Source organism: Mus pahari, chromosome 3 (genome assembly GCF_900095145.1).
Source record: "Mus pahari chromosome 3, PAHARI_EIJ_v1.1, whole genome shotgun sequence".
NCBI lineage: Eukaryota > Metazoa > Chordata > Mammalia > Rodentia > Muridae > Mus > Mus pahari.
The window spans coordinates 62,958,726-62,983,118 of record NC_034592.1 but is presented as its reverse complement, the minus strand read 5'-3'; the positions used below and the strand labels follow the sequence as shown (position 1 = coordinate 62,983,118).

Genomic DNA, 24,393 nt, shown 5'->3' with positions numbered 1-24,393 from the left:
TAATTGATGAGCTTGCTATAGATGGCATGGCTCCTTCCAAAATTCAATGTGAAGGGAGGATGGTATTTGCGATCTTTCATGGCAGATTAGATTTTTATACTTCTCAATAAAACTCATGATCATTAAAGGCTCAATCCCATCTTCTAAAGGCCATGGTTATGCCTTAAATATGGTTCAGAGGCTACTTTTTAAAGGTGTCTGGGTTTTTTTTTTACTTGAAGAACATTCCATTCACATGTTGAACTGCACTCACAGCAGAAGTAAAGACTGGAGATTAACAGAAAGGTACAGGCCTTCTAAAGTGCACTGGACGGCCAAAGTCATGCGACCTCTTGACGTGTTTCAGTGCTGCAGCGTACTAAAATATGCATGCCTCGGCGGCGGCTTCACTTGCTTTGAGAGAAAACGCCTTTGCGAATTGTGTTCTCATTCATGTTAATCAGATTCATAGGAAGGAGGAAATATTATTTGTCTTTGTCTTTGCTTTAACTCCCAGCAAAGATGAAAGCAAATTGAACTTCAGTGTGAAAGGTTGTTCTCTTGATTCCAAACATGATAACGCTTTCATTTCAATCACAATGTTTTCCTTCATGTGCTTTAAGAGAGCTATTTTTCTAATAGATTGAATAAAGCTATCCCCCGTGAGTCCTAAGTAAATTCGGGTGCTCGTTCTTTGATGGGGAACTCTCTTTTTATCTCGGGCTTGCATGCAGCCATGTCGCTCTGCAGCAATTGATTTTCCTGGATGTGAGGATGACAGTATTTGAGTAGACTTTTATCTTTGCTGTTGTCATGCCGACACCAGACTAAATGATTGACAAAATAATAGAAATAATCGATGGAGACAGCCTGCTCCAAAGTCTTCATTTCCCAGGTGCTAATTGACTGTCTGCCTGGCCTAGGTAAATTCCTTGAAATACTCAAAACATCCTTAGGATTTTGTATACATATTGTCATATTGTGTTGTCCTGTCTTCCGTGTGTGTGTGTGTGTGTGTGTGTGTGTGTGTGTGTGTGTGTGTGTGAGATTGGCTGTCTAGTCTCTAGCAAATAGTAGTAGTATATCCACATAGGAGTCTTTGAAATATAATAATTAATGAAACACAAATTCTTGGAAGAGCTGAGTTATGTTTCTGAGCAATTAACATTGTTATATAACACAAATATTCTACACCTACCATTCCTTTGTCTGTCTGAGTAAGTAGAGGAGCTATCCCAGGAGGCTGTCCCTGGGAGGAGGTGTCCAAGTGTAACTTTGACATTATCATCTACTCACTTGGAAAACCTTGTCTCCAGGTGGGCGTTGGGAAAAAGGCAGAAGCTGTGGCAACAGTTGTAGCTGCTGTGGACCAGGCCCGAGTGAGAGAACCCAGAGAGCCTACACATGTGGAGGAATCGTATTCTCAGCAGACCACATTAGAGTATGGCTACAAAGAGCACATTTCCACCACAAAGGTCCCCGAGCAGCCCCGGCGCCCAGCCTCAGAGCCCCACGTTGTCCCTCAAGCAGTCAAGCCTGCTGTGATTCAGGCTCCTTCTGAGACTCATATCAAAACTACTGACCAAATGGGAATGCATATATCATCACAGGTGAGTCCTCGGTGTGTGGGGCGGTAGCCACACGTGCTGGGAGCATCTGGAGGAACGGTGACATCACTGAGTTTCATTTACCGCAGGTCAAGAAAACTACAGATATCTCAACAGAAAGATTAGTTCATGTGGATAAACGCCCCCGCACAGCGAGCCCTCACTTTACTGTTTCAAAAATTTCTGTACCTAAGACAGAACATGGATATGAGGTAAGATGTGGAGGGTAATAATTATATGTATATATAATTATATCCTTGCTCATGATGCAGCTAGAGCACTTTTGTGTAGCCACTGTGGGTTCATTTTGGATGAGGGACGGTTTAGGGTGGACTCAGATGCTCTGGGCTTTGCTTTCTGATAGAGGTCTCCTAGGTGAAGACAATAAAATGCAATTGTCTTCCACCCCCCACCCCCACCCTGGGAGACCACATCCACACGGGCTTCTCTGCCTTCTCATTTCAGCTATGGTTCAAACTCAGTTGCTTTGATTACATTATATTTCTAATCATTTTGTAAATGGTAGTGGGTTATGCAGCCTTGTATGCTATGAGACACTTTGAGTAACCTAACTGAATGTATTTTCATAACAGAAGACAAGTCGGATATTCACATGATCAGAAAGTGAGGAATGTCTGTTTTCACCTGGCACATAGACTTGTGGGTGTCATTCAAATGTGCAGTCATGAAATATACCTAGAACTGATCAATTAAAAAATTAGTTTGAGTTCCCTGTTATAATGGTTTTTCAATGCAGCGTTCATTATCGTCCCACGATAAATAAATTGGATTATGGAATGACATAGCCCACACTAGAGTCCTGCTAAAGCCTGTTCCTTATTAGGAACACAGGACTGTCCTCTATAGTAATTAGTAGAGTTTTATAATAAGGGCCTATAATGCCTGTGTCTGGGGGCATTCTCAAGTTACTACTGAAACCAAACAACCACATGCATACCCCAGCAGAGAAACGACGAGGAAGCTGTTGAAATATGTTTCCAATGTTTGATTTCGCTGTTCATGTGGACTCGTGGCTGACATCCAAGTGTACAACCACAAAGTACTTAGAACTTATCGATACTTTAATTTTTTTATCTCGAATTTTCTGCTGTAGTACAGGTTCCAAATGCAGCATCCATCAGGAGTGAAGACAATTCCTGACCAGGCTCTACAAGAGCCATAAAATAAGGGGTGCCTTGTGCAGATCTTTAAAGGGGCAATTTTAACGTTTTCTAACTAAAGAGAAATTACCAACAGCTTTGCAATTGTTTAATCTCTGCCTTTTGTTAACTGTAAGAGGGAAAATAAAAGTATTCAGTCACAGAGAAAGTAGACCAAAGGCAGCCATGGTGCATGCACTTGTAATGCAAACACTCGGGGGCAGATAGAGGCTCAGCTGAGGCTTTATTCTGAGATGCCAGTGCTGAGCATTTCCAAATGACTTGCCTGACAGCTCAGTAATTCCGCCCCTTTGCTCTCCCATCCAGGCATCGATAGCCGGTAGCGCTATTGCCACACTACAAAAAGAGTTGTCAGCCACATCTTCAACTCAGAAGATCACCAAATCCGTGAAAGCACCCACCGTGAAGCCTGGGGAGACTAGAGTAAGGGCAGAGCCCACCCCTTCCCCACAGTTCCCCTTCGCTGACATGCCACCGCCGGATACTTACAAGAGTCAGGCGGGCATTGAGGTGAAGAAGGAAGTCGGGGTGAGCATCAGTGGCAGCACGGTTCGTGAGGAGCACTTTGAAGTACTGCGTGGACGTGACGCCAAGGTGGGTCACTGAGTTATTGTGGTGGCTGGCCAGAAGGATGGCCGTCCCCCTATCCTGGGCTCACGGAAGGTTTTGCAGAAATACTTTTATTATGTTGAATGTGCTGATGGTTTACAAGATTTCCCTTACCTCCTGACTGTAGGTAACAGAGACGGCAAGGGTGCCTGCTCCCACTGAAGCTCCTGTCACTCCGCCTACCTTGGTCTCGGTGAGTAAATGCAGCAAGAGTACTCGAACCCCTTCATCACATGCTAGCAAAGACCAGTTCCCCACACTTTAAAGAAAGTGCCCTTTGGAGATCTGCAATTTCTGGCTTTCATGCAATGCCCTCTTTGGCCAGGAAAGGGGAATCCCATGCAGCAGACATCATTTTGTTGTTCAATGATCCTGATATACATACAGCATTACATCGGGACCAGTGGAAATAGAAAGAGCAGTCACCCTCCCGGTCCCCTGCCTACCAAACAGACCATAGTTAATAAAACATGGATGATTCTTAGCACCCTGATGGACAGAGCATAGGCGGGCCATCTCTAGGGATCCCATGGAAATGCTTTGTTGATCAGTAGCATTGGCAGCTGTGCTTACAGCTTCTCTAGAATTTAGACGTGAAGATGACTGAATCCTCTCGATGATGTGTTAAGGTAATTCTACTACAGAGACAGGGGCATGCCTGGCATTGATTTCATCATAGGGCACTTTGTGCCAATTAAAATGCTCAAGCTCCAGCCACGTATCTGATCTAATTTGTAGGGGTGGTTGATGAATATGTGCACAGGAGTGTTCCGTTTTTCTTCTCAGGGCTTAAAAAACGTGACTGTCATAGAAGGCGAATCTGTCACCTTGGAGTGCCACATCTCTGGATACCCATCCCCCAAGGTGACATGGTACAGAGAAGACTACCAAATCGAAAGTTCCATTGATTTCCAGATAACCTTCCAGGGTGGAATTGCTCGTCTCATGATCCGCGAAGCCTTTGCAGAAGACAGCGGACGGTTTACCTGCAGTGCTGTGAATGAGGCCGGGACCGTCAGCACTTCCTGCTATCTTGCTGTGCAAGGTCTGTGCCTTCCCCTTCTCCATGTTAACTTGGGTGAGGGTCACCTTTTCCAGCAGCCACACACATCTGAAGCAGTTTCTGTGCACATCAGAGTGCTATCCTGTGTGGAAGTTATGAAACAGATCACAGGGTCCCCACACTACCCATGGTCACTAATGGAGCAAGCTGCAGGCTCACTTCAATGTCACCTTCTTGTCTTCTAGTGTCAGAAGAGTTTGACAAGGAAACAACTCTGACTGAGAAATTTACCACAGAAGAGAAACGGTAAGCCTCTCTTTGACCAGCTTAGTTGCTGCTTTTGCATGGTTTTGATATTTCTCCCCTGGAGTTAGTGGTTCATGGCTACCTCGCAGCTAATAGAAATGGCATTCTCTTCCCAGCTTCGTGGAGTCAAGAGATGTAGTCATGACCGACACCAGCATCACAGAGGAGCAGGCAGGGCCTGGAGAGCCTGTTGCGCCTTTCTTCATTTCAAAGCCAGTGGTCCAGAAACTGGTGGAGGGTGGGAGTGTTGTGTTTGAGTGCCAGATTGGCGGCAACCCAAAGCCCCACGTCTACTGGAAAAAATCTGGTGTTCCTCTCACCACTGGGTACAGGTACTTTGATGCTTGGGTAATGGAATTCTCTATGGTGTGATATATAGATATATAACTAGATCTTCTAAAAAGTATGTAGATATGTAGAAACAGAAAGAGAAGTAGGACTCACATTTCCCATCAATGCCTGCATGTAGATTATCTCATAGTGAAGCCGGATTAGTTATTCTGGGGTGTTTTATATTCTCACAAAGTTTGGAGGGTTATTTTTATGGTACAAGAGCCTTATATGAGGCATCTTACGTGTTTGACAAGCACTCTACCATGAAACGGTATCCCCAGCCTTTCATACAGAGTTTTCTTACGAAATACAATGAGAGAGGATGGGGGACAGATATAGTTTACAATCCCAGCTTAATTAATTGATAGTGTCACAAAATGGAATATTTTACATACCCAATTCCAGAAAAATATTTGAGAGAACTTACAATAAATGCACACTATAATTAAGTTGCTAGACAATAAAATAAAGTTTATGTAATGGAGAAAGCTAGCTATGTATGTGCATTAACATATATTTACATATACATATATAACACATCTAATACATGCATGTTTTAGCACATGTTTGCAATTGAGTGAAAGAACAATGTGAACACAGGTGTAATTTCTTATGAGTTGGAACTGTGGTGTACCAGGGTCTAACCACTGAGGTATTTAGAATTTATAGTTTGGTTGTTCATTTTAACCTTTAAATGTCATAACTAACAAATAGGAACTACGGACTGTTTAGATACCCATATCACCCATCAGCATAAGCGCAGACACACGTACTTCCTTATGTGACGTTGTACTGTGTTTTCTGGTTTGTTTTGTTGTGATGATTTCCCTATGTTTCCCAGACAGGCCTGAACTCCTGGGATCAAGCAAACTTACGTACCTTAGCCTACCATGTTTCTGGGATTATCAGGGCAAACTACTGTAGCAGCCTGAGTAACGTTTGAAATAAAAGATTTGGGCTGTTTGTCCCTCTCTACACATTGCATGCATTTTCTCAGTTCTCCAAAATTTATGATCACTTCTTGGCAGAGCTTAGACACGGGTCCTAGTCACTGGCTTCTGTACCACAGAAACATTTACAAGTAGACTCAGCTCTTTTGCACTAAGAAGGACTGTTTATGACTGATATGTTCATTGATTCATTTCCACAAAGATACAAAGTGAGTTATAACAAGCAAACTGGGGAGTGCAGACTGGTGATTTCTATGACGTTCGCTGATGATGCTGGAGAATACACCATTGTCATCCGGAACAAGCACGGGGAGACGTCTGCGTCTGCCTCCTTGCTGGAGGAAGGTAAGGACAATGCTGAGCTGTCCCTGCGTGACACAGGAGAGAGGGAGGCTGTGTGTTTGCCAAAAGACATATGGCAGCTTCCCAGTTCTCATGTTTGCATGTATTCCTTTCAGTCCCAGCTACACAGACAAGGCAGGGTAGTTCCTGTTTGGTGAAGGATGCGTTGTTACGATCCCTGGAAGATGCAGGGATCCTGCCTCTGGATGCCTTGGGTCCAGGCAGCTAGCATGCCTCAGCACAGGTGGTAGTGGCAGACTGGAGGATGTACTCTCTGCCTGGCGAGAGCAAAAGCACTCCACCTCCCATTTAGTGCTGCCTGGAAAGCACATACCAAGCTTAATAGGGAGTCTCCAGGAAAAGCTGAAAGTCAGGATTTATCAATGTTCGTAATTTAAAGAAGAAAAATGGTGGTAGCATTTGTGCCAAATTCTTGAGCCATCATTAGTCTCTGCTAGCTTTTCATATTTACAGAAGGTCATCCTATATTCTGTCCCATCTGATCTGCTCCAGACCCTTAAAGGAAGTTACCTTTTTAATCCTCATTTAACAATTAAAGCACAGAAAACTCCAGAAGCTAAATGAATTATTAATAGCTTCAAGAAAATGAGGAAGACCTCTAGGGGGATCTCAAAGGACTGACTGCTGCCATCAAATTCTGTACACAATAGTTTTACTTGTTAATGTATATTAGTTTTGAGATAAAAAATCTAATACATAGTTATGAAACAAGTTTTGATAATAAAAATTTGGAAAATCTGGGTTTGGTTCATATACCTTAGACATAGTTTGCCTGATTGGATATCGGTATGAATGCTTTTAGATAAGAGCTCCAAAAATTGATTTGTGTTCTTGTCTCTTAGCTGATTATGAGTCATTGGTGAAGACCCAGCAAGAAATGCTTTACCAGACACAAATGAGCACATTTATTCAAGAACCCAAAGTGGGAGAAATAGCACCTGGATTTGCATATTCTGAATATGAGAAGGAGTATGAAAAGGAACAGGCCTTAATTAGGAAGAAAATGGCCAAAGACACTGTGATGGTCAGGGCTTTTGTAGAAGACCAAGTGAGTATAGCAATAATGACTAAATCAGCCACTTCATGAATCGCACTTCCCCCCATAATTTCCAATTTTTAATATAGTCACCTTCTGCCGTTTGTGGGTCAGATTCACTGCTAACAGGTTTCTTTGATTTCTATAATATGTTGTACTTGAAATTTCAGAATTAGAAAGATATATGTGAAAAAAATATGACATTAGAAATAGGGATTATATGTTCAGAAAAAAACTAAAATATTATCATAACCAACTCTGCAATGCCACATTCTCTCTATCTCTGTAACAAACACCCACAGATATCCCATACTCTGAAAATACAGTTTTACATGACGTGCCCCAGCATTCACCAATGAATGCCTTCTATGCAGATTAACACTAAACCAAATAAAGAAACCTAGATTCTCCGCACAGTTAAAAATGTCAATAAGCCTTTAACACTGGAACTAATATGTATCCTTAAAGAACTTCTATCAGTGAGAAAGTAGCCTTTTATTAAGCTGCCATCTTTTTACTACGTAGGAATTCCACATCTCTTCTTTTGAAGAGAGGCTCATTAAAGAGATTGAATACAGAATAATAAAGACTACGCTGGAAGAGCTTCTTGAGGAGGACGGAGAAGAGAAGATGGCAGTCGACGTTTCCGAATCTGAAGCTATCGAGTCGGGATTTGATATAAGGATAAAAAATTATAGAATTCTTGAGGGGATGGGTGTCACTTTTCATTGCAAGATGTCTGGATATCCATTACCCAAGGTAAAATAAGAACATTTATGGAAGTATGCCTCCACACCGCGGTAAAGACACAAATAAGTTATACTCAGAGTGCTCAGTCCCAATTGGTTCTCATATACATGATGTTCTCTGCAGATCGCATGGTATAAGGATGGCAAGCGCATCAGACATGGAGAAAGATATCAAATGGACTTTCTACAAGATGGCAGGGCCAGCCTGCGTATACCTGTTGTCCTTCCAGAGGACGAGGGCATCTATACTGCGTTCGCCAGCAATATCAAAGGAAATGCAATTTGCTCTGGGAAGCTCTATGTGGAGCCTGCTGCACCATTTAGTGCTCCAACTTACATGCCCACACCAGAAGCAGTGAGCAGAATCAGGTAAGACCAGAGTTGAATGGTGTTCTGCTTTAAAACACCGAACATCCCCAGAGCAAATTACTACCATGTGAAAAATAAGCACGAAATAGCACAAAAGCTAAGCATTGGCAGTGCTGGCAATTGCCAAGGGATTTTTCTCTCTTGATCTTTGATGAACAAAGGGATTTTAATCAGTATAGCAAACTATTTTCCTATATATCTAACAGAACAATAGCCCCTGTTCATTTAATGTGTGGTCTTAGTGAATGATTCCCTGGATTTATATAGCAACCCTACAATGGAGTGGGTGTTATTGCTATTTTGGAAATGGGAACACTGAGATTCCATGAGTCTGTGAAAATTAGTTTAGTTCAACCAGGCTGATAGTCACATTATAAATGCAAGCCAGTTTGAATGCAAAATTAGCACAGAGTTTTGCATGTTTTTGTTAGCAAATATAATTTCTACATTTTTCTCCTCTTAGGTAAATTTTTTTCTACATTTGTTTATTTGGTTTAACCAATCAATAGTTATTAACATAGTTTTGTAATTGAAGCAAGAAAGTATAGTGACTAATTTAGATAAAGGCAAAGTAGAAAGAAGGTATTATGGGCTACCTAAGATTTTGAGTCTGGCTACCTGGATGTGTTGAATGAGAAGGTTTTAGTATAAGCAAAATACAATGTTATGGAAAATGGTAATATATTATTCTTGTGGGCTCAATGGGTTTGAGGTCATTCTAAAACATGCAGAAGCAAATTCTAAAATAACAGTAAGAATTAAGACAGAAAGAATTTGTTCCTCTGTGTTTTCTATATAGCTCATGAAAAACTAAGAGTTTACTTTCGATTTCTAGGTCTGTCTCTCCACGTTCATTGAGCAGGTCACCTATACGTATGTCTCCTGCAATGTCCCCTGCACGGATGTCCCCTGCAAGAATGTCACCCGCACGGATGTCTCCTGGACGCAGGCTGGAGGAGACAGATGAATCACAGCTGGAGAGACTGTATAAACCAGTCTTTGTATTAAAACCTGCTTCTTTCAAATGTTTAGAAGGACAGACTGCCAGATTTGACTTGAAGGTTGTGGGTAGACCCATGCCAGAGACATTCTGGTTTCACAATGGTAAGCATGATACAGCTTTGCCCATGAGTCCCTGAACACAGAAATAAGCTTATATGTGTATATCCGACAATGCAAAACAAAACAAAACAAAACCTTTTACAATGTGTTTTTGATTTTGCTTGTTTTATTTTTATTTAAAAAAAAAAAAACAGGACAGCAAATTGTCAATGATTATACACACAAAGTCGTCATTAAAGAAGATGGAACTCAGTCACTGATCATTGTCCCTGCGTCACCCAGCGATTCAGGAGAATGGACAGTGGTGGCCCAAAACAGAGCAGGAAAATCCACAATATCTGTGACTTTAACTGTAGAAGGTAAAACAAGAGTTTTATTGAAATGAAAACAACCTATTTTGTCGCCTGGGTCATAAACAGGTGTTTCAGCCCCTGTTGCTCTAAATCATGACCTTTCTCTTTCAGCTGTGGAACACCAGATCAAGCCAGCATTTGTGGAAAAACTGAAAAATGTCAACATAAAGGAAGGTTCCAGGCTCGAAATGAAAGTCAGAGCTACAGGCAACCCCAACCCTGACATTGTGTGGCTGAAAAACAGTGACATCATTGTTCCTCATAAATACCCAAGGATCAGGCATGTTTGAATAGATAATTAAATTAAACTTCTTATACAAACCCAGTAGTCAAATAAGCAGAAAGTGCTACCACTACATTGATGGTTTTGTTTTCTTATTTTTAAACAGGATTGAAGGAACCAGAGGAGAAGCCGCCCTTAAGATTGATTCCATTATCAGCCAAGATTCAGCCTGGTATACAGCCACGGCTATTAACAAGGCAGGCCGGGATACCACAAGGTGCAAAGTCAATGTTGAGGTTGAGTTTGCAGAACCTGAACCAGAAAGAAAGCTGATTATCCCACGAGGAACGTACAGAGCAAAGGAGATTGCTGCCCCAGAACTGGAACCTCTCCATTTGAGATACGGTCAAGAACAGTGGGAGGAGGGGGACCTCTATGACAAGGAGAAACAACAGAAACCATTTTTCAAGAAAAAACTCACTTCCCTCAGACTGAAGCGCTTTGGACCTGCCCACTTTGAGTGCAGACTAACACCAATTGGTGACCCAACCATGGTGGTGGAGTGGCTTCACGATGGGAAGCCCCTGGAGGCAGCCAACAGGCTCCGGATGATTAATGAATTTGGCTACTGCAGCCTTGATTATGGAGCTGCATATTCCAGAGACAGTGGTGTCATCACCTGCAGGGCTACTAACAAATACGGGACAGATCACACCTCTGCTACTCTTATTGTCAAAGATGAGAAAAGTCTAGTGGAAGAATCTCAACTGCCTGACGGGAAGAAAGGCTTACAGAGGATAGAAGAACTGGAGAGAATGGCTCATGAAGGTGCACTGACAGGTGTAACAACAGATCAAAAAGAAAAACAAAAGCCAGACATTGTCTTGTTCCCAGAGCCAGTGAGAGTGCTTGAAGGGGAGACAGCCAGATTCCGCTGCCGCGTGACAGGCTACCCTCAGCCCAAGGTCAACTGGTACCTCAATGGACAACTCATCCGGAAAAGCAAAAGGTTCCGAGTTCGCTATGATGGCATTCACTACCTGGATATCGTGGACTGCAAATCCTATGACACAGGTGAAGTCAAGGTCACTGCAGAAAATCCCGAAGGTGTGACGGAACACAAAGTAAAACTTGAAATCCAACAGAGGGAGGATTTCAGATCTGTCCTCAGGCGCGCTCCCGAGCCAAAGCCTGAGTTTCACGTACACGAACCGGGGAAACTTCAGTTTGAAGTGCAGAAGGTAGACAGACCCGTGGACACGAGCGAAACAAAAGAAGTGGTGAAGCTGAAAAGAGCTGAAAGGATTACCCATGAGAAGGTGTCCGAGGAGTCTGAAGAACTGCGAAGTAAATTTAAGCGCCGGACCGAAGAGGGATACTATGAAGCCATCACAGCCGTGGAGCTGAAGTCTCGCAAGAAGGATGAGTCTTATGAAGAGCTCCTCAAGAAAACTAAAGATGAGCTTCTGCACTGGACCAAAGAGTTAACTGAAGAGGAGAAGAAAGCCTTGGCTGAAGAAGGCAAAGTCACGATTCCAACCTTTAAACCCGAGAGAATCGAACTTAGCCCTAGTATGGAGGCACCTAAAATCTTCGAACGAATCCAAAGCCAGACAGTTGGCCAAGGATCTGATGCTCACTTTAGAGTCAGAGTTGTGGGAAAACCAGACCCTGAATGTGAATGGTATAAAAATGGTGTAAAAATTGAGCGATCTGACCGAATCTACTGGTACTGGCCAGAAGACAATGTTTGTGAACTGGTCATAAGAGATGTGACTGCAGAGGACTCTGCCAGCATCATGGTAAAGGCCATCAACATAGCTGGGGAAACCTCAAGCCACGCATTCCTGCTCGTCCAAGGTAATCTCAAGTTGCTTTGCTTATAGCACACACTCTTGTATGCCCATGAATATCCCTTATCATATTTTAAATGTTTCTCTTTACCCATTATCCAGATTGAAAGTTTAATTGCATTCTCACCCCCTTCCCTGTAGCCAAGCAATTGATCACTTTCACACAAGAATTGCAAGATGTTGTGGCTAAGGAAAAGGACACCATGGCAACGTTTGAATGTGAAACTTCAGAACCATTTATCAAAGTAAAATGGTATAAAGATGGTATCGAAGTTCATGCAGGGGATAAGTATAGGATGCACTCTGACAGAAAGGTTCACTTCCTGTCTGTGCTGACCATCGCCACATCTGATGCTGAAGACTACAGCTGTGTACTTGTGGAAGATGAAAATATCAAGACAACAGCGAAACTTATTGTGGAAGGTAAAAGATAATTAGTGACTGCATTGTTTGCTGGGGTCATTTTTAATTCTGTGATAAAATGAGCTAGACATTTTTCCTTTCATAACAATAATTTTGTGAAATTAGATAAAAACTTTATACCAAATGTCATCAATGTATATTGCTAATAGTATTGAAATTTGAATTTTTAAAAGCAGGATTATTTTGTTGCCTCATTTAAAAGTGTCTTGATTAAAACCTATCTCCCTGATTCCAAAATAATTCAAAAATTAAAATAACTGATTTGTATTAAAATTTTCTCAGCCCATTAGCAGGACGATATGTCAGGAAGACAGTCTGGAAAGTCTAAGAGGGAGATAACAGATGTAAGGCAACATCTCTATCCACATTCTAATTGCATGCCTCTCCCAAGACATTAATTCACCTTCCTTTTATTCTTCAGGTGCAGTAGTTGAGTTCGTGAAAGAACTTCAGGACATAGAAGTTCCAGAGTCATACTCAGGAGAGTTAGAGTGCATTATATCTCCAGAAAACATAGAAGGCAAATGGTATCACAATGATGTGGAGTTGAAGTCCAATGGCAAATACTCAATTACATCCCGCCGTGGGCGCCAGAACCTCACAGTCAAGGATGTAACCAAAGAGGACCAGGGAGAGTACAGCTTTGTTGTGGATGGGAAAAAGACAACCTGTAAACTGAAGATGAAACGTGAGTCTTCCCATCCTTGAAAACTACAGTGTGCATCAGTGGGGTTAAAGATAAAATAACAACATTCTTTTCTTTCCATCACAGCCCGACCTATTGCTATTCTCCAAGGACTTAGCGATCAAAAAGTCTGTGAGGGTGACATTGTTCAACTTGAAGTCAAAGTCTCCTTAGAAAATGTAGAAGGTGTCTGGATGAAAGATGGTCAAGAAGTACAGCACAGTGACAGAGTTCACATTGTAATAGACAAGCAGTCCCATATGCTGCTTATTGAAGACATGACCAAAGAAGATGCTGGGAATTACTCCTTTACTATTCCTGCCCTTGGACTCTCCACCAGTGGGAATGTCTCTGTCTATAGTGAGTCTTACATAGTTTTATGTTAATTCTTACCCTTTAAAAAATGTTTGTGGGGCTGTAAAGATGGCTTAGTGATTAAGAGCACTGATTGTTCTACCAGAGGTCCTGAGTTCAGTTCCCAGCAACCCCATAGTGGCTCACAACCATCTGCAATGCTATCTGATGCCCTCTTCTGGTGTGTCTGGAAAGAGTGACAGTGTACTCACATAAAATAAATAAATTAATCTTTTAAAAAAAATATTTGTGATGCTGGGGACCAAACCCAAGGTATTTCACATGCAAAGCAAGGTCTCTATATTGAGCTATAACCCCAGATCTAGTTTTATATTCCCATTGGTATCAAGCCATAGAACTTGAATATACAGACATTTTAAACAAATTTCACATTCATATAATTCTTTCTGTGTGTCTTCTCTTGCAGGTGTTGATGTGATAACACCTCTCAAAGATGTCAATGTGATTGAAGGTACCAAGGCTGTACTTGAATGCAAGGTCTCAGTTCCCGATGTAACTTCTGTTAAATGGTACCTAAATGATGAACAAATCAAGCCTGATGATCGTGTGCAATCCATTGTCAAAGGCACCAAGCAGAGACTTGTGATTAACCGAACCCATGCTTCTGATGAAGGCCCTTACAAGCTGATGGTTGGCAGGGTGGAAACCAGCTGTAACCTCTCTGTAGAGAGTAAGGACGGTTCTGTGTAACTAGTCATCACTTTAAGAATTTTCCGGGCTCCTTGTAATAATGACTACTGAATATTTTCTTTTCCTCCCTAGAAATTAAAATTGTCAGAGGTCTCCGTGACCTCACCTGCACAGAAACACAAAATGTGGTCTTTGAGGTTGAGCTGTCCCACTCAGGAATTGATGTTGTATGGAATTTTAAGGGCAAGGAAATTAAGCCCAGTTCTAAATATAAAATTGAAGCTCATGGGAAAATATACAAACTGACAGTTCTGAATATGATGAAAGATGATGAAGGGGAGTATGCATTTTTTGCGGGAGAGAATACAACATCTGGAAAGCTAACTGTGGCAGGTTTGTATAGTGATCATTCGATCTAAGTTCTGGCAAGCAACCGTTACATTTATAAAGACCTTGCTTCCCATTTTCCAACAAATCCCCATCTACCCCCCCCCCCCACTGCCTAGCCTCTTATCACACTGATCTAAAGGCTAATAGTACCCACACCTCTGCCTCCACCAACCTAAACTGCGAGTGTTCACTCAACTCAGATGCCATCTGTAAATCCGGCTCCTGTGCCATCTCCTGTGGGAGAATTTCCTTAACCTCTCCACGTCTTTCTCCAACCCCAGGATTCTTTTGTCTTTGTCTCTTTCAATGTCCTTATTAAACACTGGTCTTATTCCCTGTTTCCTTTCCCACACAAGAGTATATAGCCCTTGAATATAGAATTAATTGCTTCTTTCTCTTCTCTGTGCACTCCTCTCTAGATGATCAGTAAATGTTTGCTAAACCGAGTTTCATTTTAACTTTACTTCAATAAAGATTTGTTTTTTTTTTAAAGTATTCTTCCTCCTTAAAATGTTTTTCTCTTATTTCGTTTTTTTTTTTTTTTTTGTGAACCCAATGAATATTTTCTATTACCAAACAGCCTAATCTGTGCATCTCTTATGACATGAAGGGGATACTCAGCCTTTCCTATTTGTCAGAAATTATTAGCTTTAGAATGAGGATTCATAATTATAGTGCACTTGTCGACATAGAAGCAGAAATCATCACTGACATTTTTGGTTCATTACATTTGAGTATTGAGGAATCGGGATGTTATTCACAGATTCAACTAATCTTATATATAAGCAATTCATATGGTAAAGGTGTGTTTTAGTTGGAGTGAAAGTCTCATGGTTTATACTTTATGACAAAATATTTCCTTAGAGAGTTGTCCGTAAAAGACCTATCAAATAAACTCTCAGGTCCTTTACTTTTATAAGATATTTTAAATACCATCTTAAGTGTGTAAATATACAGGCTTTAAAACCCTATGTGATTTTGCTTGGCCTTTTAAATTACATACTATAGACAAGATATTACTAGAAACTCAAAACACAGGAGTGAAGTGGGTGTGTGTCTTTTCTCAAAGAATTCAGAATTTAGAGGAAAATAGATGCCCAAGCAACTAAGTAGCTAAAGCAATGACTCCCACCCCGGGCTGATGGGGAGAAAGCACAGTAGAAAACACTAGAGAAGAAATGCCACTTTCAAGCCAATGATCTGGGACATATAAGAAACATACTTAATGTTTCTTTTAAGAACACATGGATCCTGGAAATGATTATAGGTTTATGCTTATAATTCCGGGGACTCGAAATGCTGAGACAGGATTCCCATGAGTTTAGGGTCGCACTGTGTTACAGAACAAAGCAGTGCCTCAAATAAGCAAACAGTAAACACATTATTGACTTTGACATTTTGTTCGGCAAAATTTTCTCAAATACCAAACACATGCTAAGGATGTAATTCTTAAAGGACCAAAGAGCATGTTTTCAAAAGCAAAAAATTTAGTTGAAAGTTGTGTGACATGCTTCTGTGTTAGGAATTTCAGAATTCTGTATTAAAGCATTTTTTTCCCCTTTGCACAATATATTTTCTGTTTTCTAGTCATATGTACCTAAAATAAGGAATTTCTTGGTACTTTCTAAATATAGGTAAAAATTTATGTTTAAAATCATGTTTTATAATTTGACAGTTGATGCGAGATTCTGCAACGATTTCTTTAGTTCTGTGACTATTTGAAAGGACTCACCCGTGTCCTCTGCTTCTTCTGCAGGGGGAGCCATCTCCACGCCACTCACAGACCAGACTGTGGCTGAGTCCCAGGAAGCTGTGTTTGAATGTGAAGTTGCCAACCCTGAGTCTGAGGGAGAATGGCTGAAGGATGGAAAACACTTGGCTCTGAGTAACATCTTCAGAAGCGAATCCGATGGCCACAAAAGGAGGCTTGTCATCGCTGCCGCCAAGTTAGATGACGCTGGAGAATATACCTACAAGGTGGCTACCTCCAAAACGTCTGCCAAGCTGAAAGTTGAAGGTCAGTGATATAAGGACAGCCTTACTTTCACCACATCCTGCTACTGCCCAGCCGCTACCGTTGTGAAAGTCAAGTGGGTGAACATTTAGGGTCACACACATCTTCAGTTTAAGGCATCATTACTTTGTCAACTTTTTCCTTATAAATCCTGTATGAGAATGTTCAAAGTTTTCATCAGATATGCTCTTGTTTGTGATAAAAATCATTGCTTGAAGTATGTGAAACAGCTGCCTCAGACGCTCTTGATACCACGTTCCATTTTTACCCATCTCCAGTCAGTCTAGCAAGCTGTTAGTGTATTATATGCAAACTTCATATCAGTGAAGTATAGACAAATCATTGCATAATGTCCACTTCCAGCCGGGGCTCAGATTTTCTTAAGTGATTGCCAAGTGTCTTACAAAATGAGGGATTGCAGAATTATAAAATGCAGGCTAGCTGCTCTTTTCCAAGCTGATCGGCTTGGAGGTGACCAGGTTCAGAACTCCTTTGACTTCCTGGTCATCATTGCTGTAAACCAACTCTTAATTCTTCTGCAGCTGTCAAAATTAAGAAGACCCTGAGGAACCTCACTGTGACAGAGACACAGGACGCCGTCTTCTCTGTTGAACTCACACACCCAGATGTCAAAGGGGTCCAGTGGATCAAAAACGGAGTTGTCTTAGATTCCAACGACAAGTATGAGATCTCAGTCAAAGGGACACTTTATTCGCTGAAGATTAAAAACTGTGCCATGGCAGATGAATCTGTCTACGGCTTCAAACTGGGAAGGCTAGGAGCCAGCGCCCGGCTGCACGTTGAGAGTAAGTTGATGCAAACCTGTATAGGTAGACAACCTGTGGTTATCATGGAGTTCGCTGCACCACTGAATTTCTCCATCTTTCTTCATTAGCTGTCAAGATTATTAAGAAACCGAAGGATGTGACCGCCTTGGAAAACGCCACTGTTACCTTCGAAGTCAGTGTTTCCCATGACACGGTGCCAGTAAAATGGTTCCATAAGAACGTGGAGATTAAGCCAAGTGACAAGCACAGACTGGTCTCTGAGAGAAAAGTCCATAAACTGATGCTTCAGAACATCTCCCCCTCAGACGCAGGAGAGTACACAGCCATGGTGGGCCAGCTGGAGTGCAAAGCCAAGCTGTTTGTGGAGAGTAAGTGTCTGGCAGCCCTGGAGGCAGCATCTCCCCGGGGAGTCTTAGGGATTTACTGCTCTGTTTTCCTTCATCCATGTTTAAAAATGAATTAACTTGGCCACTTTCTCTTTCCCCTCCCCCAAGCACTCCATATCACAAAGACTATGAAAAGTATCGAGGTTCCTGAAACCAAAGCTGCCTCTTTCGAGTGTGAGGTGTCCCACTTCAATGTTCCCTCCATGTGGCTAAAGAATGGAGTGGAAATCGAGATGAGTGAAAAGTTCAAGATAGTCGTGCAGGGGAAACTGCACCAGCTGATCATCATGAACACAAGCACGGAGGACTCAGCGGAATACACCTTTGTTTGTGGCAATGACCAAGTCAGTGCTACCCTGACAGTGACCCGTAAGTAAATATATAGATGTGTGTATGGGTGAGTGTGTGTGTGTGTGTGTGTGTGTGTGTGTGTGTGTGTGNGAGAGAGAGAGAGAGAGAGAGAGAGAGAGAGAGAGAGATGTATATATGTGCACATACACGCATCTAAATATTTAGCAGACTTACTCTTACACGTTTCCCACAATCACTGAATCTATTAAAACCATTCTTGATAAAACATCTACTATGTGCTCACAATGAATCTCTGTTAGCCTCTTTATCTGCATAAAAGTTTCTAATTCCAATATCCTCAGAAGTCTACCTAGAAAATGATCTGGGCCTATCACTTTATGTCCCTGTCACTTTCCCAGCTGGTCTTTTCTCATACATGGACAGTGTCAAAGCTCCCATCTCGAAATTATAATCATATCGGCACATAGACAAAAAGCATTGGAAACTCCCATTCTGCACATGTTACAACCCAGATGTCATTATACTGCACACTCAGGTGTCTCATTTTCATTCTCCTCTGCAGCAATCATGATTACATCCATGCTGAAAGACATAAATGCTGAAGAAAAAGACACCATAACTTTTGAGGTGACAGTAAACTATGAAGGCATCTCTTACAAATGGTTAAAGAACGGTGTGGAGATTAAGTCGACTGACAGGTGCCAGATGAGAACCAAGAAGCTCACACACTCGCTGAACATCAGGAATGTTCACTTCGGAGATGCTGCTGATTACACTTTTGTGGCTGGAAAAGCCACATCGACGGCCACCCTTTATGTGGAAGGTATGATTCCCTGGATGTATCCGCAGGGGAAAGAAAGTCAAATATACCATGTGAAGTATTAATCTTCTAATTAATGAATGGATGAATAAAGTGTTGTATGTCCATCCAATTTGGGTGGTAACTGGAAATAAAAAGGAACTACGAGCACATGATATAATATGGGTAGCTGCTGAAAACGTTATGAGAAATGAAAGAAACCAGTCACAGAGCAACACACACTGTATGAGTCCATTTGTATGAAATGGCCCTGATACACAAGTCTATTGAGACGTAGAGCATTAGCTTCAGAGGCAATGGGCAATGTTCTTGCATATGATGGCTAAGAGCTCTCTGAGTTTTTCTGAGAAAAATTAAATGGTTTTAAAATTATGGTGATGCTTATATGATATATACCATGGAAGCCATTAAGTTAAACACCAAATCAGGATGTCTAACCTTTTGGTTTCTCTGGGCTACATTGGCTTGGTCAAGATGTCCATGATATATCACCTGCATTAACTAAGTGAAAACACGCACATGCTCATTTTGTGTGGCATTGTAATAAGATGGAGTCTTGTTCATGTTTAAGAACAATGCAAAAAATTTACAAAATAAGTTCTAAACCATTCTCAAAATGTTTTAAATAAGTTCATAGATTTTGAGTTGGGCTATGTTCAGAGCTATCCTGGGGTGGATCCAGCCCCATGTCTATGGACCATATACCTCTGCTAAACAATAAATCAAATAGAATGTGACTTATATATCAGTAACGATGTCAAATGCTAATTTTTTATGTTCTGTTTTCCAGCTCGTCATATAGAATTTAGGAAACACATTAAGGACATTAAGGTTCTGGAGAAGAAACGAGCCATGTTTGAATGTGAAGTTTCTGAGCCTGACATCACTGTCCAGTGGATGAAAGATGGACAAGAGCTTCAGATAGCAGACAGGTTGGTCACTTTTCTTCACTATGTCCCAACTATTCCAACTTCCTTTTGAATCCCATGCACTAAGCTTCCATTTCCTTCCCTCCACAGGATAAAGATCCAGAAGGAGAAATACGTCCACCGCCTTCTGATCCCATCCACACGCATGTCTGATGCTGGGAAATATACAGTAGTGGCAGGAGGCAACATGTCAACTGCTAACCTCTTTGTAGAAGGCAGAGATGTCCGCATCCGGAGCATTAAGAAGGAGGTCCAGGTATTGCCTACACACTGGCTTTCCTGACAAATCATTAATCATTATTACTTCACTTTTATGCTTTCTGTTTTTACTTTTAAGTTTTCTAATCACAGTATTTTAAAGACTGAAGTCAGCTGGTCCCTGTTGGCTTAGATTCTTATGCTGATGTCTGTTAACTCAGCCTCTTGTCAGTCAACAAGCATGTCCTTTCGTTATACAGCTAATTTCTGTCATTAAGAAAGATGCAGGGGAAACAGCTGTGGATGGGTTGCAGAGATGGCTGAGTCATTAAGAGCCCTGGATGCCTCCCCAGAGGACCTGGATTTGATTCCAAGCACACACATGGCAATATATAACCAACTCTCACTCCAGTTCTGGGGAAACTGATGTCCACTTCTGGCATCATCTGGTACTAGGCATGCAAATGGTACATAGGCATACATTCAGGCAAAACACCCAAACACATAAAATAAAATAATAAAATATAAACTTTTAAAACAGCTGTAGAAACTTTGCCATTGAAGAAATGACGACTTACCATGAAGCTCCAATCAGACACAAACTAAAATTGTAACACTCACATATTAGCTATCAATAAGAAAATCTAGGAGATAGCATATTCCCAGGTTATTTTTCCTATGAAAAGGTATGTAGGGTTTGAGTGTCTGTGCATGCTTGCTTGCTGTGGGCCTAAGAGTAGTCCCAGTGTGAACAATGATTCCTAGCAAGGATGCTGACCACACACCTTTGCCATCTGTCTTAGGCAATGTTCTATTACTGTGAAGAGAGACCTAGACCAAGGCAACTCTTATAAAGAAAGCATTTAATTGGTGGGTTGCTTACAATTTCAGAGAACTAATTATGATCATCATGGTGGGAAGCAGACATGAGCCACCAGGTACTGCTGAAGAAGTACCTGAGAGTGCTCCAGCCTGGTCTATAGGCAGCAGACAGGGGGAAAAGACACAGCCTGGCATTGGTGTTTGAAACCTCAAAGTCCATCCCCAGTTATACACCTACTCCAGCAAGGCCACACCTTCTAATCCTTCCCAAACAGTTCCACTACCTGGTGACCACACATTTGAGTATAAGAGCCCATTGGCCCATAGAGGCCATTCTCATGCAAAAGACCCCACCCCCCATCCAGTGTACTTACAATGTTTATCCTTGTGGGTGCTGATCTTTCCAAATGACATAATGGAGGAAGGAATATGTTCCAAGAAATTAATTTTGAGTTCAGCTCCATCATTTTTTCTCTTCCAGAAAAATAAACCATGCTTTAGAGAGCCTGTGTTGTATTAAAAAATACTTTTGGCAAAAAACTCATATAACACAACTGAGTCTCTTTCCCCTTATATTCTAGTTGTGAATCTTGGTTTCCTCACTTTTATTTTATTTTATTTTATTTTATTTTATTTTATTTATTTTCTCACTTTTAAAGTGAGGATGATATTTGCTGTCTAGTTCATAAAGTTATAGTTCATATGATGTGGGATCAGACTGAAGAGTAGCTTCAAAGACCTCTATAATAGTTAAAAGTTCCCAGATGCAAAATGCCATCTCTTCAGTTATTATTTATTAAACCACAAACAATTAAAGATTAAACAATTGCCCCTTGGGCAGCCCTCTTTATTAGCACAGGTATAAGCTTAATTCCCTACATAAGAGATTGGAGTGCTATTGATCTAAAATATGAAGGAAAAAATTAAGATGTGCTATAGTCAGCCAACTTGTTGCGCCATGATGTACTGTTTCTTTTGTTTGTTTGTTTGTTTGTTTTGTTTTTGTTTTTTCATGCTCTGTAAGTGATAAGCTTTAGAAATGGATTAACAGAACTAAAATCAGATTCACTCTGTTTTCTTTGTTGTTATGTCATCATCAGGTCATTGAGAAGCAGCGTGCTGTTGTGGAGTTTGAAGTCAATGAAGATGACGTTGATGCCCACTGGTATAAAGACGGCATTGAAATCAATTTCCAAGTTCAAGAGCGACACCAATATGTGGTGGAGAGAAGAATTCACCGGATGTTTATATCTGAAACAAGACACAGTGACGCAGGCGAATACACCTTTGTGGCAGGCAGAAACAGGAGTTCTGTGACTCTCTATGTCAATGGTATGCAGTTAGACTTTAACAAAAGCCATTAATACAGTAGTGGTGCCTGAGAGTTTTCTAACAAACCCATGGCATTCATCTGAGTATAACTGTATTGTGTTCACATCAGCCCTGTGGTAAAGAGAGCAGCTGCTGAAAGGGTTATTGAGATGTCATTTCCAGGAAGCCCCTGCTGGCCAGAACTCTGTTTGATTGACACTACTGAACATCCACTGTGTATCAATTATAATATACTCCAGATGGCTTTTCATATACGGCATAAAGTTGTGCTAGGTCTCTGTCCTAATGGTTGAAGTGTAAATAACACTACTATACAAGCAACGAGGACATTTTCAGCCTTCAGTGCAAAGCTTGGGAAAACCCAAAGATCACCTTTGGGACCACGGAGTACTTAGAGAGCCACAGGCACAGTGGCATGAGGCTCTCTCTGCCCCAGGCTCTAAGATCAATGCTTTGTCTTTGGAGGTGGAATTGCCTGTGCTACCGGGAGCTCCCTAACAGTCCTCAGGTGGTTCTCAATGAGCCTCTGCTTTCCCCGTTAGAAACCCTAGCTCTGAATTTAAAGCTTGTCAGGACCCGAACCTAATGGAGACACAGGGAAAAGAGCAGAGCCAGTCTCCCGGCCACACCCCTGGCTGCCTTAAAGCAAAACTCCCTTGAGTCAGATGGAGGGGAGCTGGGAGTTGTCTCAACACTCATAAAGATGGTCCCTGGGAGATTCAGTTGTCATGACGTCCGGTTTTGTTTCCTCTGTAGTAGTGGTAGAGACACGAAAGCACAGAGAAGTGAAGAAGTGCCAGGTGCCAGCCTTTATTATCTGCCTGTGGTCTCCTCATCCAGCACTGAGACTGTACACTGATTAGCATAATCATAAAGCTGAATTTTGTTAAATTTATTGAATCACACTCCACTGATACAGAATAATATTCAACCAGTAGTGCTTACAAACTCCATCCCATTGGCCTCTGTATGTAACAGAGCAACTGTGACGTGATACATGCTACGTAAACACTTGTAGAGCAAACAGATCTGGATGTGATAAGCCCTTCATCATGGAATTTGCTCAAATGACTTTTAAAAATAAGTAGGATATGAGAATTATTCAAGTTTTTAGTCGTCTATTAGTGTGTCTCAACAACAAACCAGAATGATGATGTTATACCGAGGTATTTCCGGCACCTCCCATGAAACAATTTTTTAAAAAAATTCTTTCCAAAGTTTTTTTTTTTTTTTTTGGTTTTCTGAGACAGGGTTTCTCTGTGTAGCCCTGGCTGTCCTGGAACTCACTCTGTAGATCAGGCTGGCCTCGAACTCAGAAACGAAGTTATTTCCTTTCCTTGAAAGAAAAAAATATCCCTCTTAGCACACAGAATATTACGATTTTCTGAGTCACGTAAAGATGTCCCAACACTGAGATTTTGTTTCTAGACACATAACCATCTTGAAACAAATGAGTGTGGAGATATACGCTGTCCTCTTCCCCCTTCACGGGTTGTTTTCTGCCATCGTCTTCTAGCTCCAGAACCACCCCAAGTCCTGCAGGAACTCCAGCCTGTCACCGTACAGTCTGGCAAGCCCGCTCGCTTCTGTGCCGTGATATCAGGCAGACCACAGCCCAAAATTTCCTGGTACAAGGAGGAGCAGCTGCTTTCCACTGGCTTCAAGTGCAAATTTCTCCATGACGGGCAGGAGTACACGCTTTTGCTCATTGAGGCTTTTCCAGAGGATGCGGCAGTCTATACCTGTGAAGCCAAGAATGACTACGGAGTAGCCACCACATCGGCTTCTCTCTCCGTGGAAGGTAGGAAGGCCCTGGGATTCCCCAGCTTACAAAGAGGCCCTTAGAAGCCAGCCAGAAGCTTTTGCAGGGTAGTAGCCACAGATTGTATCCAACTCTAAAATCACTCTCTTACAGTGAGGGCACAGCCGGTGAGGGCGGGGGGGATATGTGGGGACTTAACCTCAACAAGTTCTAACGTCTCTCTCTTTCTTTAGTTCCAGAAGTTGTATCTCCGGATCAGGAAATGCCAGTTTACCCACCTGCCATAGTCACTCCACTTCAAGACACAGTTACTTCTGAGGGGCGCCCAGCACGTTTCCAGTGCCAAGTTTCAGGGACAGGTAGGCACTTGTTAAAAATGTACCCTTTCTGGAGTTTACAGAGGATGTGTAAAGCATACTGTTCTTAGCCTTTCCTACCTCATAAACATCTTTCACAAATGATGTCTTTGAACCTAAATGGAAAACTAACAGCAGATATATTGAAATTATTTAAGAATTATATCATCATTATATATATATATATATATATAT

The 24,393-nt window shown here is 41.6% G+C and overlaps 1 protein-coding gene across 3 annotated transcripts in view; it reads left to right on the top strand.

Moving 5' to 3' along the window:
* The window catches only part of Ttn (titin), a 273,795-nt gene that overhangs the window by 20,132 nt on the left and 229,270 nt on the right, over positions 1-24,393 (top strand). For all 3 annotated transcript variants that reach the window (XM_029536006.1, XM_029536008.1, XM_029536007.1), the window contains exons 14-43: positions 1,296-1,589; positions 1,676-1,798; positions 3,074-3,361; positions 3,504-3,569; positions 4,163-4,421; positions 4,625-4,685; positions 4,802-5,017; positions 6,171-6,313; positions 7,174-7,379; positions 7,893-8,126; positions 8,241-8,485; positions 9,321-9,589; positions 9,742-9,906; positions 10,012-10,180; positions 10,290-11,983; positions 12,118-12,399; positions 12,821-13,087; positions 13,172-13,444; positions 13,866-14,129; positions 14,222-14,482; positions 16,236-16,496; positions 17,036-17,299; positions 17,389-17,649; positions 17,776-18,036; positions 18,542-18,802; positions 19,590-19,731; positions 19,819-19,984; positions 21,849-22,080; positions 23,597-23,881; positions 24,076-24,201. In XM_029536006.1, the coding sequence (XP_029391866.1) occupies positions 1,296-1,589; positions 1,676-1,798; positions 3,074-3,361; positions 3,504-3,569; positions 4,163-4,421; positions 4,625-4,685; positions 4,802-5,017; positions 6,171-6,313; positions 7,174-7,379; positions 7,893-8,126; positions 8,241-8,485; positions 9,321-9,589; positions 9,742-9,906; positions 10,012-10,180; positions 10,290-11,983; positions 12,118-12,399; positions 12,821-13,087; positions 13,172-13,444; positions 13,866-14,129; positions 14,222-14,482; positions 16,236-16,496; positions 17,036-17,299; positions 17,389-17,649; positions 17,776-18,036; positions 18,542-18,802; positions 19,590-19,731; positions 19,819-19,984; positions 21,849-22,080; positions 23,597-23,881; positions 24,076-24,201 (8,038 nt within the window). The remainder of the gene's footprint in view (positions 1-1,295; positions 1,590-1,675; positions 1,799-3,073; positions 3,362-3,503; positions 3,570-4,162; positions 4,422-4,624; positions 4,686-4,801; positions 5,018-6,170; positions 6,314-7,173; positions 7,380-7,892; positions 8,127-8,240; positions 8,486-9,320; positions 9,590-9,741; positions 9,907-10,011; positions 10,181-10,289; positions 11,984-12,117; positions 12,400-12,820; positions 13,088-13,171; positions 13,445-13,865; positions 14,130-14,221; positions 14,483-16,235; positions 16,497-17,035; positions 17,300-17,388; positions 17,650-17,775; positions 18,037-18,541; positions 18,803-19,589; positions 19,732-19,818; positions 19,985-21,848; positions 22,081-23,596; positions 23,882-24,075; positions 24,202-24,393) is intronic.